Source organism: Dipodomys spectabilis, unplaced genomic scaffold (assembly GCF_019054845.1).
Source record: "Dipodomys spectabilis isolate Male_0828 unplaced genomic scaffold, ASM1905484v1 ptg000032l, whole genome shotgun sequence".
Taxonomy (NCBI): Eukaryota; Metazoa; Chordata; class Mammalia; order Rodentia; family Heteromyidae; genus Dipodomys; species Dipodomys spectabilis.
In genome coordinates this window covers 1,762,339-1,776,403 of record NW_024870709.1, presented here as the reverse complement: position 1 = coordinate 1,776,403, position 14,065 = coordinate 1,762,339, and the positions used below count along the sequence as shown (strand labels likewise).

At 41.9% G+C, this 14,065-nt stretch overlaps 1 protein-coding gene across 4 annotated transcripts; it reads right to left on the bottom strand.

Annotated features, from left to right (window-relative positions):
* Nucleotides 1–4,301: 4,301 nt before the first annotated feature.
* Nucleotides 4,302–13,976, bottom strand: Rwdd2b (RWD domain containing 2B). Of its 4 annotated transcripts, none has more exons than XM_042676917.1 (6): nt 13,835–13,976; nt 7,517–7,685; nt 6,105–6,331; nt 5,954–6,021; nt 5,478–5,837; nt 4,302–4,633 (listed from the first exon to the last, which is right to left on the bottom strand). In XM_042676917.1, exons 2-6 carry the CDS (start codon nt 7,557–7,559, stop codon nt 4,399–4,401), a joined length of 933 nt encoding a protein of 310 aa, XP_042532851.1. In that variant the 5' UTR covers nt 7,560–7,685; nt 13,835–13,976; the 3' UTR covers nt 4,302–4,398. The 4 variants fall into 4 exon arrangements, with proteins under 4 accessions (XP_042532851.1, XP_042532850.1, XP_042532853.1 ...); XM_042676916.1 differs by lacking the exon at nt 13,835–13,976 and adding an exon at nt 12,026–12,164; XM_042676919.1 differs by lacking the exon at nt 13,835–13,976 and adding an exon at nt 12,026–12,164 and having other exon boundaries at nt 7,521–7,685.
* Between the last annotated feature and the right edge of the window lie 89 nt (nt 13,977–14,065).

Genomic DNA, 14,065 nt, shown 5'->3' with positions numbered 1-14,065 from the left:
CACGCCTAGCCAATAGAAAGCCAAGGATTAGACCCGAGGCACCTAATCCCGCCTTCCGTCCTTTACCGGAAGCTGATGTTGTCCGCTGCTGTACCGGTGGGGAGTTGAATTGAGCTGCCGCATTGAGTTAGTTTTACACTAGGGTAGCCGTAAAATGCGAGGGTAGGAACGGGTTCCAGTTTTAAGATGATGGCGATCATCGGCATCACCTTAAGGTGAGCCTCTTCGGAGCTAGTAAGTCAAATTCTGTCTTGCAGAGATTCCCGTTAGGGTTTTGTTTGCTGTGTGCGCGTGCGCGCGCGTTGTCCAGTTCTGGAGTTGTCTAGTTCTAGGCTGGTGCTCCACCACTTGCGCCTTAGCTCCACTTCCAGCTTTTTTTGCTGGTTCATCGGGGCTGGGCAAGTGGCTTAGTGGTAGAGTGGTAGAGTGCTTGCCTAGCATGCATGAAGCCCTGGGTTCGATTCCTCCGTACAACATAAACAGAAAAAGCCGGAAGTGGTGCTGTGGCTCTGGTGGTTGAGTGCTAGGCTTGGGCAAAAGAAGCTCAAAGGCAGTGTCCTAAGTTCAAGCCCTAGGACTGGCAAAAAAGGAATAAAAAAGTCTCACGGACTATGCTGTCTCAGCTGGCTTCCCACCACGATATGCAAGATCTCCGCCCCCTGAGTGGCTAGGATTACAGGCGTGAGCCACCGGCGCTCAGCAAGATTCCCCTTGTGAAAACTTGAGTACTGCTCAAGATTTCATTATTCTCTAGACCTCCTCCTTTTTTCCATACCAAAAGTGCTGCTTATTTGTGGCAGAACCCATTAGCACTTCAAACAGAACCAAGTGCTGGTGGCTCCTGCCTGTAATTCTAGTTATTCAGGAGGCTGAGATCTGGGGATCGTGGTTCAAAGTTGGGTGAGAATCTCATCTCTGATTAACATCCATAGATCCACTCATTTAGTTATTTTGCTTCTCAGCATCACGCCAGAAATTGGCTCTTATATACAAGCCTTCTTTTCATTCTCAGTGAAAATTTGGTAGTGCAAATTATTTCTCCTTTATTCAACTAGCTTACTGTTAGATTCCATCAACAGGGGGAGCTAGTGGGAGACTAGGCTGCCAGAAGGGATCCCAATAAGCTGCCTTTACCCTGTCACATCAATTGCTTTGACCAGCAGTAGTTGGCTTTAGTCTTCCTGAACCCCTAAAAAGAACCAGGCAATGCACTTCTGAGGTCTCAGACAACTGCATACAGTAGTCTTTAAATCTGTTGAAAATATTTTAATATCATGGGAATGTTTGTACAGTATTATGTTTAAAACAAAACCAGTGTAGTTCATGCCTGTATTATCTACTCAAGATGTTGAGAGACAAGTGTCTCCGTTTGAAGTCTGCTAGTACAGGAAAGTCTATGAGATATTTATCTCTAATAAACAGCCATAAGTGGAACCATAAGTGGTTCAAGTGGAAAAGCATTAGTCTTGAGCAAAAACAGCTCAGGAACAGCACCCAGGCTGAGTTCAAGCCCGAAGATGGTACAAAAAGAAAAGAAAGAGGAAGTAAACACATGTGCCCAAAATATTAAAACATGGCCAAAATTTAACTTGCCTTGGACACTAGGTTATATGTGATTTGAAAATGTTTATGTCTACATTTTCTATATAGTTCTATTTCTATACTGAGTGGTATGGGAGAACAGGATTACTACAATCTAAAAAATGTCAAGTATCCCTAAGGGAAAAATTAAGCTACATTTCAGCAGCTGGATAAAATCTGGGTGGCTAAATCTTGAAGGCACCACCAGAGGCCCAAGGGTGAAGCCATTTTTCTAATTCTCTTCACTGCAATGAAATCAGTGCTGCTTTGTCCAAAAGCTAGCAACCAAAAGGGAAATAAAAAGTAGCCCATCTCAGCACGGGGAAGCACCTGGCCTTCTAGTGAAATGCCAACCTGGAGGAGCACACATATCAGGACTCCATATCACCAACTGCAACAGTAAGCCCTCCTGGCTCCCAGCTCCCGCCAGTTGTCTGGCGTATGCTTGATAAGTGGCAGGCTCCTTACCCCTGCTTCATATGGCTGGCTCTGCCTGGGGTCTACTGTGGTGACAAAGTCCAGGGCCCTGGAGAGCACTGTCTGTTGATAACAGTCATAAGACAGCTGGCCTTCCAGTGAGATGCTCAAGTTGGAGGAGCCTGCATATAAGGAATCTGTATCTCCAACTGCAGCAGCAAGCCTGCCTGGCTCCCAGCATGGAGCCCAGTTGTCTAATGCATGAGTGACCAGTGGCAAAGCTCCTCACCCCTGTGCCATATGCCTCTGGCTATGTGTGGGGCCTACTGCAGTGGAGAGGGCCGTGGAGAGCACTAGATGTTGATAACAATCCTAGGACAGACACTAGGAGCTGCTTGGTTTCTCAGGACACTGCCCATGGAGCAGTAACCTCCCTGGGCCCTACACCCTGTACCCATCAGCCCTTGACATTTCACAGAGATAGATGGCAAAGCATATTATAGATTTATTTTCCCCAACGGGATGGCATCAGATTGTATTTAAGTGGAAGCCTCCTACTGCACTTTGGCTGAATTTTTATGGATTTACTTTGTTCTTTGTATCAGTGATCATACTCGACCTCAAAAGTACTGATGCCTAGTACTTAGCATTTTACTGAAGTTGACACAAAGTATGACAGAACACCTTTTGAAACTAGAATTTACTGATTTCACAAATCTTCCACATCTGAAAAAAAAATGGTCATGTCATGAACTGCCATTCTGTTAATGGAGTTTACAAAACAAAAATAAGCCCATGCCTCTTAATCTTAGCTACTCAGTAGGCTGAGATGTGAAGACTGAGATTCAAAGCCAGCCCCAAAAGAAAAACCTGAGACTCTTAATCTCCTACTACGCAGCAAAAAGCTGGAAATGGAGGCTACTTCTGGGTTACTACTGGCTTAGTAGAGCACCATCAGTGAGCCAAAAAAGCCAAGAGACAATGTGAGTTCAGGCCCCACATGTGTGTGTACACACACACAGAGTAAACCAAACAAAATCCACAAAATCCACAATGCACTATGTCTCCAACCTCAATTAACTTGGATTCTTTTTTTTTTTTTTTTTTTTTGTCGGTCGTGGGGCTTGAACTCTGGGCCTGGACGCTGTCCCTCAGCTCTTTAGCTCAAGGCGAGCGCTCTACCACTTGAGCTACAGCGCCACTTCCGGTTTTCTGGTGGTTTATTGGAGATAGGAGTCTCACGGTCTTTCCTGCCAGGGCTGGCTTTGAACCGCGATCCTCAGCCTCCTGAGTAGCTAGGATTACAGGCGTGAGCCACCAGCGCCCGGCTTAACTTGGATTCTTAAAGAATATCGAATACATGATTCCAAAAATCAGTGCTTATCAGTGGTCAATCTGCCAGAAATAAGTTAAAAGAAAGCTATCTCCAAAATGAAAAATTTGTTAAAAATCAGTTTTCCAGCACCAAATTCCCAATCAAGGCTTGTTTACAGAAAGTTGAAGCTGTTCCTATACCTCAACAAGCCCAAGTGCAAAGCAGAACATGAGAATACAAAAACAGACGAGCTTAAAACTCCATTTTAACTACTATGTGTGTTTCAAATGAGATAGATAAAAAACTAAAGGTCTGAAAAAGAATGACAAACTAGCTGTGGATCACTAGTAATAAGCATAAAAATTTTACTGATTTTATTTCATGATATTGTATGTATAGAAAGGTAGGTGCTGGTGTTGGGCCAGGCACCAGTGTTGGGTCAGCAGCTAGACCACATTGGGAATGGATCTCTTAACTCTTTTGGCCCAAACACTTTGGTGTTTGTGGTAGATGGTAACTTAGTTGCACAAATCACTTTAAAGCAAGTGTTTTCCCAGTAACCTCACAGCTCTATTCCCTCAGCCATGAATAAGTGAATAGAGACTGGAAGGACTTTCCCAGATTCTTTAGTGAAGTCATGTAAAGGGAATGGAAATGTCTATTAATAATTTAAAGACTGTAATTTGAAACTCAGATCTGCTTTCAATCATAACATTGTTTTTGTTTTTACCAGTCATGGAGTTTGAAATCAGAACCTGGACACTGTCCCTGAGCTGCTTTTGCTCAAGATTAGCACTCTATCACTTGAGCCACAGCACCACTTCTGGCTTTTTCTGTTTATATGGTACTAAGGAATCAAACCAAGGGCTTCATACATGCTAGGCAAGCAGTCTACCACTAAGCCACATTCCCAGCCCTAATCATAACATTCTTGACATTTTCAACTATACGATTATCTTATTTTTCTCTCTAATATTGTAGAATAGACTTGAAATTAAATTACTTTATCTTTCAAGAAAGATTGGGGGGGAGGGGGGATAAAAAGACCATCAGTGACAAATTTTTTCAGCCATTCTTCAACTCACTCACTGTCCTTCCACACCGAAGAACATCTGGAAGACATCCCCACACCCTTTGGCACTTAAGAACTGATACAGCTGACCAAAGTCCATGTGGTTTGCTCTGGCTCCATTAACAACAAACACTTTTTCCTCAAAAATGGAAAATTTCCTTTGTTTTTCCATTTCATCATTCAAACCATCAAAAGGAATGTCTTCTCGATGACGAATTAAAATTCTCTTCCAATTTAATTTTCGGAGTCTAGAAAGAAATTTTCAAGCAAAAAATTTCAAAGTGTAGTAGATATTTATAGCACTGTACACAAAATTTATAAACCAGGTTTATGAATGGCTTTTTCTCTAAGTAAATATGTGTTTACTTTACAGAGCTTTATTTTAAGCAATTATGATTCTGGACATGATCCTATCCCCAAACCACTGATGGCCACTATTACTGCCTTGTCTTTCATAAAGGTGGAAATTGCTAACTTGCTGCTTGAGGACTTTCTCAGAAACTAAATATTATTGATAGAGGAACAAAAAGACTAATAGCAACCCCCCACACCTTTTTTGTTTTTACAAAGCTACAATATAAGCAAGATGAGAGAAGAGTAAGAGACTTGTAAATGATTGGATCTTAGACAGCATCATAGACAGGAGCTCAATTCATTCAACTGATCTCTATGGAACAGCACTTACATGTACTATATTACATGAGGGGGTAATGTTGGCCATAAGTGCTATCTGTTTTAATCCACTAAATAAGGGGCTGAATCCATATGGAGATACAACTGTAGGGCAAACTTATTTCCATATTTTTTTCTTGGTTATGGAACTTGAACTCAGAGCTGTCTCTGAGCTCTTTTGCTTAAGCTAGCAGACTACTATATTGAGCCACAGCTCTACTTCCAGTTTTTGAATTGCTAATTGGAGGTAAGAGTCTTATGGGTACTTTTCTACCTAGTCTGGCTTCAAACAGAGATTTTCAGATCTCAGCCCCCTGAGTAGCTAGAATTACAGGCATAAATCACCAGCACCCAGCTTAGAATCTTCTTTTGAACAAACGTCAATTATTGACATAAAATATAAAATATGTGAAAGCAAACCTTGACCAAAATTCTTCACATGCACTTTGTGGGCCTTCCACACAAATAATACCAGGTTTCCCAGGCATGCTAAATCCGGACAGGGAAAGCTCCTTTGCCCACTCTAGAATATTTTTTCTTTTGCATTTGTTGTAGATGTGATGACTATAGATCCAGAGTCTTGTAAGAATTGGAGTCACTGGCTGGATTGTACTTTCCCTGACATGGGATGATGGGGCATATCTGCTAACATAGCCAGAGGCATGTTCTCTAACCCATTCTGTGATATTCAGTACACACACATCTCCAATACAGTTCTGTAAGTATTCGCTCAGGTCTGTGTTGAGCTGAGTCTCCTGGGATCTACCTAGTAATGCTGATCTGGTGGGAAAGACGAGAAAAATTAAATCAATTTTCTTGAAAAGGAAAACAGTTCAAGAATTGCTGTCATTCTCATAACTTTTGATATCCAAAGTGACAGAATTTCTGTAACATACCTGACAGTAATTTCAGGTAGTACTGCAGGGTATTTAAAGGGAAGAATGCAAGCCAGAGAAAACATCCCCTGAGAAAACAAGGAAGAAAAATGCAATAAATATTGCTTCAAGTCTTGACATGCTCTAATTCTTCCAAAAACAAAACAAGTACCATTGCTTCCTCAGATATGTCCAGGTTCAGATTGATAGTAAAGTATATTTTTGAAGATCGCCCTTCCATTGTCCCCTTTTCAATACACTCTTTCAGTTCTGCTAAAGCCAGCTGGTCATTCATTATGAGTTCATTCTCACCAGGGAACATACTGGCCAGCAGCTCTAACTCAGAGAGCTGGGCCTCTGCCTGCTCCATCTCAATCATTTCTGGACATCTGCATGTTTCTAAAGAGATAAAGATAAGACAATTGACACATTCTCAGGAAAACTCAATAGATTAACAGGTATTAACTAAAATTATACTTACTAGAAGTCCACCTTAGGTGCAGCTATATTACACAGTCTTAAGCAAGTCCACAAATACATAAAAGAATTTCAATGACAATTTAAATTCTAGCATTACAGTACTTAGTTGATGTGAGAAAGTTCTTCGTCCCATGTCATCACCAATTGTGTTTAAATTGTTTTTCTGTCCTTAGCTTTGTGAAAAATGTAACAAAATATAAAATATGACAGCAAATATAAAAACAAATCATTCCCAAAGAGCAAGATAATGGTTAGTGTGCTGAATTTAACCCACAAAGTGAAAGTTTTAGTTTTGTTAAAATATAGCACGTCTTTAGCAGAAATAGGGTAGCATCATAGAATAAATGAATCATGCAGTGTGTACATGTGCACATTTTCCTCCGTGGTGTTCTCCCAAGAACTATGGATTCATAGTTATCAAGGGCTTACTGTATGCATTCTAATTTCAGATTTGATATGTTAATGACAAAAATTAAGAATTCAGTGAAGGGCATAAAACTAGGCAGTAAAGTCACCTCTATTTTAACAGTTCATCTAGCATTTCCAACTACCACAATGAGCAATTTCATTGAAGAAAACAAATTAGGTAGTCAAAAAGCTATACTGTCAGGTGCTGGTGGTTCATGGCTCTAATCCTATGTATTCAGGAGGCTGAGGTCAGAGGATCACAATTTGAAGCCAGCCTAGGCAAGAAAGTCTATGACGTTCAGAGAAAGAAGAAACGATTTTCATTTTACGATTCACATATTTTTATATTGTCTGAAGTTTTAAGATTAATTATACTTCTAGTGTAAAGTGAATAAAAGAAGGATTTCACCTTTTTGTGTGTGTACTAGTCTTGAATTCAGGGCCTGGGTGGTGTCGCTGAGCTTTTCTGTTCAAGGCTATTGCTCTACCACTTAGCCATAGCTCCACTTTCAGCTTTTTGGTAGTTAATTGGAGATAGTCTCATGGCTTTCCTGACCAGGCTGGCTTCAAATCTTGATCCTCAGATCTCAACCTCCTAAGTAGCTAGAATTACAGGTGTAAGCCACCAGTGCCCAGTGCATTAAACTTCTGAAGGGAAAAAAAAAAATATTCCATTGCTGTAAAGGAAAACTTGACTTACCTTCTTAAAGAAATACGACTTTGTGAAATTCAGCACCATTATTTAGGTCAGCATTATCTTCATGTTATTCCTTCTCATCTTTGGTAGAGGTTTATTGGGCAGCTATCTTACGTTAAGCTTTATCTATGATGACTTTCTGTATAGTATCTGCATCAGGATGGATATCTAGTAAAATGACAATGATGAAAAGCTATGTTAAATGTCCAGGATCAGGACAAGAGTAAGTCCAGGATCTGGATGAAACTTCATGGACATGTAAGACTTAGACAATTAAAGAAAATATCGTGAGATTTTTTGGAAGGAAGATCTTTGAGGCAGGAAAGAAGCAAAACTAGTGGCAGGGGTTGTCTTTCTCTGAACACAAGGAACATACCACAATTAGCTCTTGATATCCAAAACAGACTGATTCAAGGACTTCTGCAGACATCAAACACAGAGGATGTAAATGTTCCTTATGTAAATAGCATAGTAGTACTTTCAAGCCAGCCTGGGCAGAAAAGTCCATGAAACTCTTATCTCCAATTAACCACCAGAAAGCTGAAAGTGGCTCTGTGGCTCAAAGTGGTAGAGCACTAGCCTTCAGCAAAGGAGCTCAGGGACAGTGCCCAGGGCATAAGTTCAACCCCACTAGCAAAAAGAAAAAAGAAAAAGACATTTCTATAGAACCTCTGCATAACCTCATGTATACTTCATATCATCTCCAAATTATAGCACCTAATACAGTGTAAATACTGTGTAAATCAACATACTATATTGTTTACAGATAATGACCAAAACAAACCTGTTCAGTACAGGTGAAATTTTTCTGAATAGTTCTGATTTATATTTGGATGCATACATAGATGTGAACCCATGGATATCGAAGACAAGCTGTATGGACTTGAACCTGTCCGTTTCTGATAACTCCAACTTCCAAGGCCTAATATAGGAGCTTTTTGTTTGGATTATATTCTCTCATGCTCAATATTTTGTTTACCCTCTAAACTCATTCTTGATCATTCCTTTCTCTTTGCTGGACTTTGGCCAGCTAGCATTTATAGCTTATAAACTTCAGACATTTGTGTCTTTCCTGTGACTGGGTTCAGACAATGTCCTGGCAAGATGGGGAAGAAATGGAAGAAAAAGAGGCTATGGTACATTTCTTTACTCTTTTCTGCTTTGGCACAACTGTATCAATGGCTAGGACTCTAGAAGATAACAGCACCTGGATATAGCTGGAATTTGGGGCCAAGGGTAGTAATGGCTCTTTTGAACTTGGCCATACCTCCATAAATTAAAAAACCTTTTTTTTTTTGTCGGTTTTAGGGCTTGAACTCTGGGCCTGGGCATTGACTCTGAGATCTTTCAGCTCAAGGTGAGTGCTCTACTACTTGAGCCACCGTGCCACTTCTAATTTTCTGGTGGTTTACTGGAGATAAGAGTCTCACAGACTTTCTGCCTGGGCTGTTTTTGAATCACGATCCTCAGATCTCAGCCTCCTGAGTAGCTAGGATTACAGGCGTGAGCCACCAGCGCCAGGGCTAAATAGCCTTTTTATAAAAAAAAAATAACACAGGGCTGGGAAGGTGGCTCAGTGGTAGAGTGCTTGCCTCGCAAGCATGAGGCCCTGGGTTCCATTCCTCAGTACCACATGAGCAGAAAAACTTGGAAGTGGCACTGTGGCTCAAGTGGTACAGTACTAGTCTTGAGCTGAAGAGCTTAGGGACAGCGCCCAGGCCCAGAGTTCAGGCCCCACGACCAACCAAAAATAAAATAAATAAAAATAAAAAACAATCTCTTTGGGATTTTAATACTGAGTGTATATGTTCCTATCAGATACTTGCTTCCTAATTGGACTGTGTAATGTATCTATATCAACTCATGTGCTGTATTGCCATTACAATGATCATCATTTGGACAGAGTTCACACAACTGGCAGTTAGGCAGCAGCAGTTCTAGGTTTCCATGGAGACCAATGAAGACAATCACTGATAGCTCCCCAGCAGAGTGAATTTATCCCAGTTTATGACAGGGCTATTAATTTTACAGACTGAGCACAAACCTTAGGATACTAAGAGTAGATTCTATTCACAAAGGCTGGACGATCTTTTCCAAATTCTTTTTTTTTGGTAGGGGTGGGAGGGTCATGGGGCCTGAACTCTGGGCCTGGGTGCAATCCCTGAGCTCTTCAGCTCAAGGCTAGCTCTTTACCACTTGAACCACAGCACCACTTCCAGTTTTTTCTGCTTATGTGGTGCTGAGGAATTGAACCCAGGTCCTTATGCATGCAAGGCAAGCACTCTACCATTGAGCCACCTTCCCAGCCTGTTCTTTTTCAAGTTCTTTAGAAACAAGTCTTTCTGTTTATGTCTCTTGTCCCATACCCTACCATTAGATCATTTTTTATTTTTTGTTGGTCATGGGGCTTGAACTCTAGGCCTGGGAGCTGTCCCTCAGCTCTTCAGCTCAAGGTGAGCACTGTACCACTTGAGCCACTTGCAGTTTTCTGGTGGCTTATTGGAGTCTCATGGATTTTTCCTGGTCTGGCTGGTTTTGAACTGTGATCCTCAGATCTTAGTCTCCTGAGTAGCTAGGATTACAGGCGTAAACCCTGACGCCCAGCTAGATCATTTTTTAATATCACCAAATGGTATTCATTCAGTTACTTAGGTAGGTCATCTTATAGTACTTGGGAATAGCTCCCCTCCCCCTGAAAACAAAAAACAAGAAACTTTACCCATAGGTGACAGAGAAGTAATCACAATGGATCCTGGCAAAACCACATTAAGCCTTATAGAAATAATTAAATGTAGCATGTTGGGAGAAATCAGAAAAACAAGCAGCACTCTTGTAACACTGAACTGTCTCCGCAGATCATGGTGTAAATTGACATCATCCCTATTCTCAGTGCATCTTCAACTGATGTCTCTAACACACTATTTACCAGGATAGGTTATCAAGGCCAGGATGGGGGAAAAATCATTGCATATGATATTTAGTGCTTAAATAAACTTTTGAAATGCTAAGTGATGCAAAACTAAATTCAGGAGGTCTACTTACGGAAACTGAGTACTAATTGACCAATTGAGATAGTGGTTGATATTGTTCTCATCCTATCACCCAAACTGGGATAGTATTTATCTTGGACAAATTCAGCAAATTACACAGGCATACCTTTTTTTTTTTTTTGCCAATCCTTAGTTTTGAACTCAGGGCCTGGGCACTGTCCCTGAGTTTCTTTTGCTCAAGGTTAGTATTCTACCACTTGAGCCACAGCACCGCTTCCAGCTTTTTCTGTGTATGTGGTGCTGAGGAATCAAACCCAGGGTTTCAAAAGTATATGCTGACTATCACAAACTTATCTGAACTAGAACATTTCTTTTTCAGGCCAAATGGTATTAGTTCCTTCTATAGAACATGTTAGAAATGCCCACATTGACAGGAACTATTAACAGTCAACAGAAAAATGGTCTTTCATTCTCATAACCCTTGCGGAATTGATTGCTGACAAAAACCATGTGAAGGACCTTGGAAACAAATCCTTCCACTACTGAGTTTCCTGTAAGAACACAGCTGTGGTTGTCACCTCAGTTACAATGTAGTGAAAATGTAGCGGGAGGCAGGAGGACCAGAGAAGCACTGTAATGACCTGGGGGAAGAGAGGATGGTGGCTTTAATTAGGGTAGTGGTGGTTAAGGTGGTGAGCAACGTTCAGGTTCTGGACATATGATGAGTAGAACCAACAAGATTTAATGATGAATTATGTCAGCTATGCAAGAATAACTAAGATACTGAAAGGATGGACTTGCCATATATGTAGAGAGGAATGATGATTTTGGAAAGGTGAAGCTTGGTTTTGGACACAGGAAGTTGCGAGGTGCCTATTAAGTCAACTATTAAGTTGAGATGTCCAGCAGGCAGTTTACTACAATTAAGTAGTTTACAGACTGAAGGTATAATTTTGAGAGTCAACAGCACTTATTTAGAGCTTGTTTCAAGTCATCAACTATTGAAGTTGGCAGAGGGTCCCACTGAATCTGGGTCTGGTGAACTGTAATTAGCAAATACAGGACAGTGATCCGGGCAAGAACAACTATGAAAGGAAATGTCACAAGTCATTTATTTGACAAATTTCGCTGAGATCGCACTGCTCTCCTCACCCAACAAATAATAACCTTCGAGATCATTTTATGACTGCCGATTTCAGTGACTGCTGTGAGAGCGTCCTGCGAGGAGCCTCTTGTCCTTGTGTGTAATTTCTCTAAAACAAAGGGCACAGTTCAGAGTACACAGGTTGACACGTTTCTGAAAAAGGCCCGGCAGCCAGGCGCTGTCGCATCTAATAACTGATTGGGCCAGCGAAAGGCTGTGGGCGGGACAAGAAACGCCAAGGCGGGCTTTGGCCAATGAGCAGTGGGCAGCGCGAGGGAAGGCGGAGTCAATCACGTCCAACTCCAGAAGAACGCTGAAGCCCCCTCCCGGAGTGCCCAGACCCCATTATCACTGGCGCCTGATGAAAGACTCACCTAGAGCGTGGCCCCTGGTGCATCCCTGTGTTTCCTGGTTGCACGGTTCCCAGCTCTCATAAAAAGAGAGGAAATTCTAGGGAACCGCAACTCGGACTTCACAAACCATTCTGGCGAAAGTAGCAGCGTCTGCGCTAGCGCATGCGCACAACGCCGCGACCCCGGAAGCCGTCAGTGCTCTAATCTTAGGATTCCGACCAGGCGTACTCGAAACTTAAAGGAGGAGTTTTTTGGCCCGCTTCTCAGTCCGTTTTTTTCCCCCTACACATCTCCATCCCAACCCTATTGTCACTTGCAGGTGCTGCTATTGTTGGAGTATAGTGGGCACTTTTAAATATAGAGCAGGTTGGTGCCTTTTGTTTTGTTGGTTCTGGGACTTAAACTCTGGGGCTGGGCATTGTCCACAGCATTTTTTCTCCTTAATGCTAGCGCACTACCCGTTGAGCCAAAGCTCCACTTCCGTCTAAAAAAACGGCTGCTTCATTGAAGAAAAGAATCTCACCTACTTTCCTGCCCAGGCTGGCTTAGAACTGCGCTCAGGGACAGTGCCTAGGCTTATAGTTCAAGCCCCAGGACTGGCAAAAATAAAAAATCGCGTTGCTATAGTGTAATGCTCCTTAAATACAGATTGGCATAGGTAGGCGGTGTATTTCCATTTATAGTATTTTCCCAGGCACGGTAATTTCCATTGTCCCTGAGGAAAGCAGGGCATTAGGAAGCTGCAAATGATGGTTGTTAGCCATGGTGTCCATAGTGTCTTGCTCAATGGACTAACTTGGAAGGAACCATGTGCGCACAGGTTAATCCTTGTTAATAATAAGACAGCTCTAAGGGTACAACAACAGGATAATAATTAGAAACGATTTTCTTTTCCAATTCAAATTATGTAATAATGCACATAATTCTACGTTCGTTTTAGAGAATGTCCTAACATCTATGGACATCGATATGGACATCGATACAACAGAGACCTTGCAAACTTTAACAACTTTATTTTTAAAAATAAATAGGCACTAAAACAAAACACAAATGTATTGACAAATAGTTCGACTAAAAGTTTAGGCACTATTTGCTTTAAGCTTTACACTCCCTTAGGTTGCAACATACATTTTTTAAAAAGAAAATAAAAGGACAACTCTGATCTTGTCTGACTGCCTAAATAATTAGTGTGCTTAGGACACTGAGCAAGAAAATTTTACATCTGAAAAGCACTTATCCTGGGAAAATCTTGTAGGAAAATAGGGGGGCGGGGGGGCGGGGCACAAGGTGCACAGGAAAATACTGCAATAGATAACTGTTTTGACGCGGAGCATCTGGCAGGATTTGTCCTTTGTTTAAAGGGATGCCCAAGCATTGGTCCTAATGACTCAAATTTAAACACGATCAGCCTTAAGATCCCTGAGCCTAACTGATACAACAGTAATAGCAAGAATGATCAAATATCCCCAATTATTTTCCCACCACAACTACCATTAGAATATTACACTATTCCTTGCACCTGTTTTCAGATGTGCTGACAGTCAAGTCTGGTTTCTGTATTATTTTTCCTACCTGACCTATTTCCGTTTGTCTTCCTTTCCTAATAAACTATCCTGTTCGCTACCTCCATGTGTCCCCCAATTCTTTACAACAACATCATGAACTCAGTACGGATGGCCAAGCGGTGAACTCCTCCCTTTTGAAGACCTTCTTTCTGGAGCATGGCTCTCCTATCTCTCCCACAATAGAATTACGGTCGTCGTTTGGGTTTGGGTTTTTGAGGAAAGGGGTTCGGGGTCTTTGGGGAGGAGGAGGAGTGTAGTAATTTACCTGCTCCCCATCTTGGCCAGCCTTCAGAAGTAATGCCTTTAAGGAAGAGAGCTCTCTGGAGGACAAGAATCAGACCACCTTCAGGGAACTGCACTCGAGGAACCCAGAAGTAACTATGGTGACCACCCACCAGGAACTCCGCCAGCAAGGAGCCCAGCGCACACCAGTACCGCCACGCAAGTCGTGACTCGCGCGCATGCGCCCACTGAGGAGCCCGGTCGAGTCGCTTCC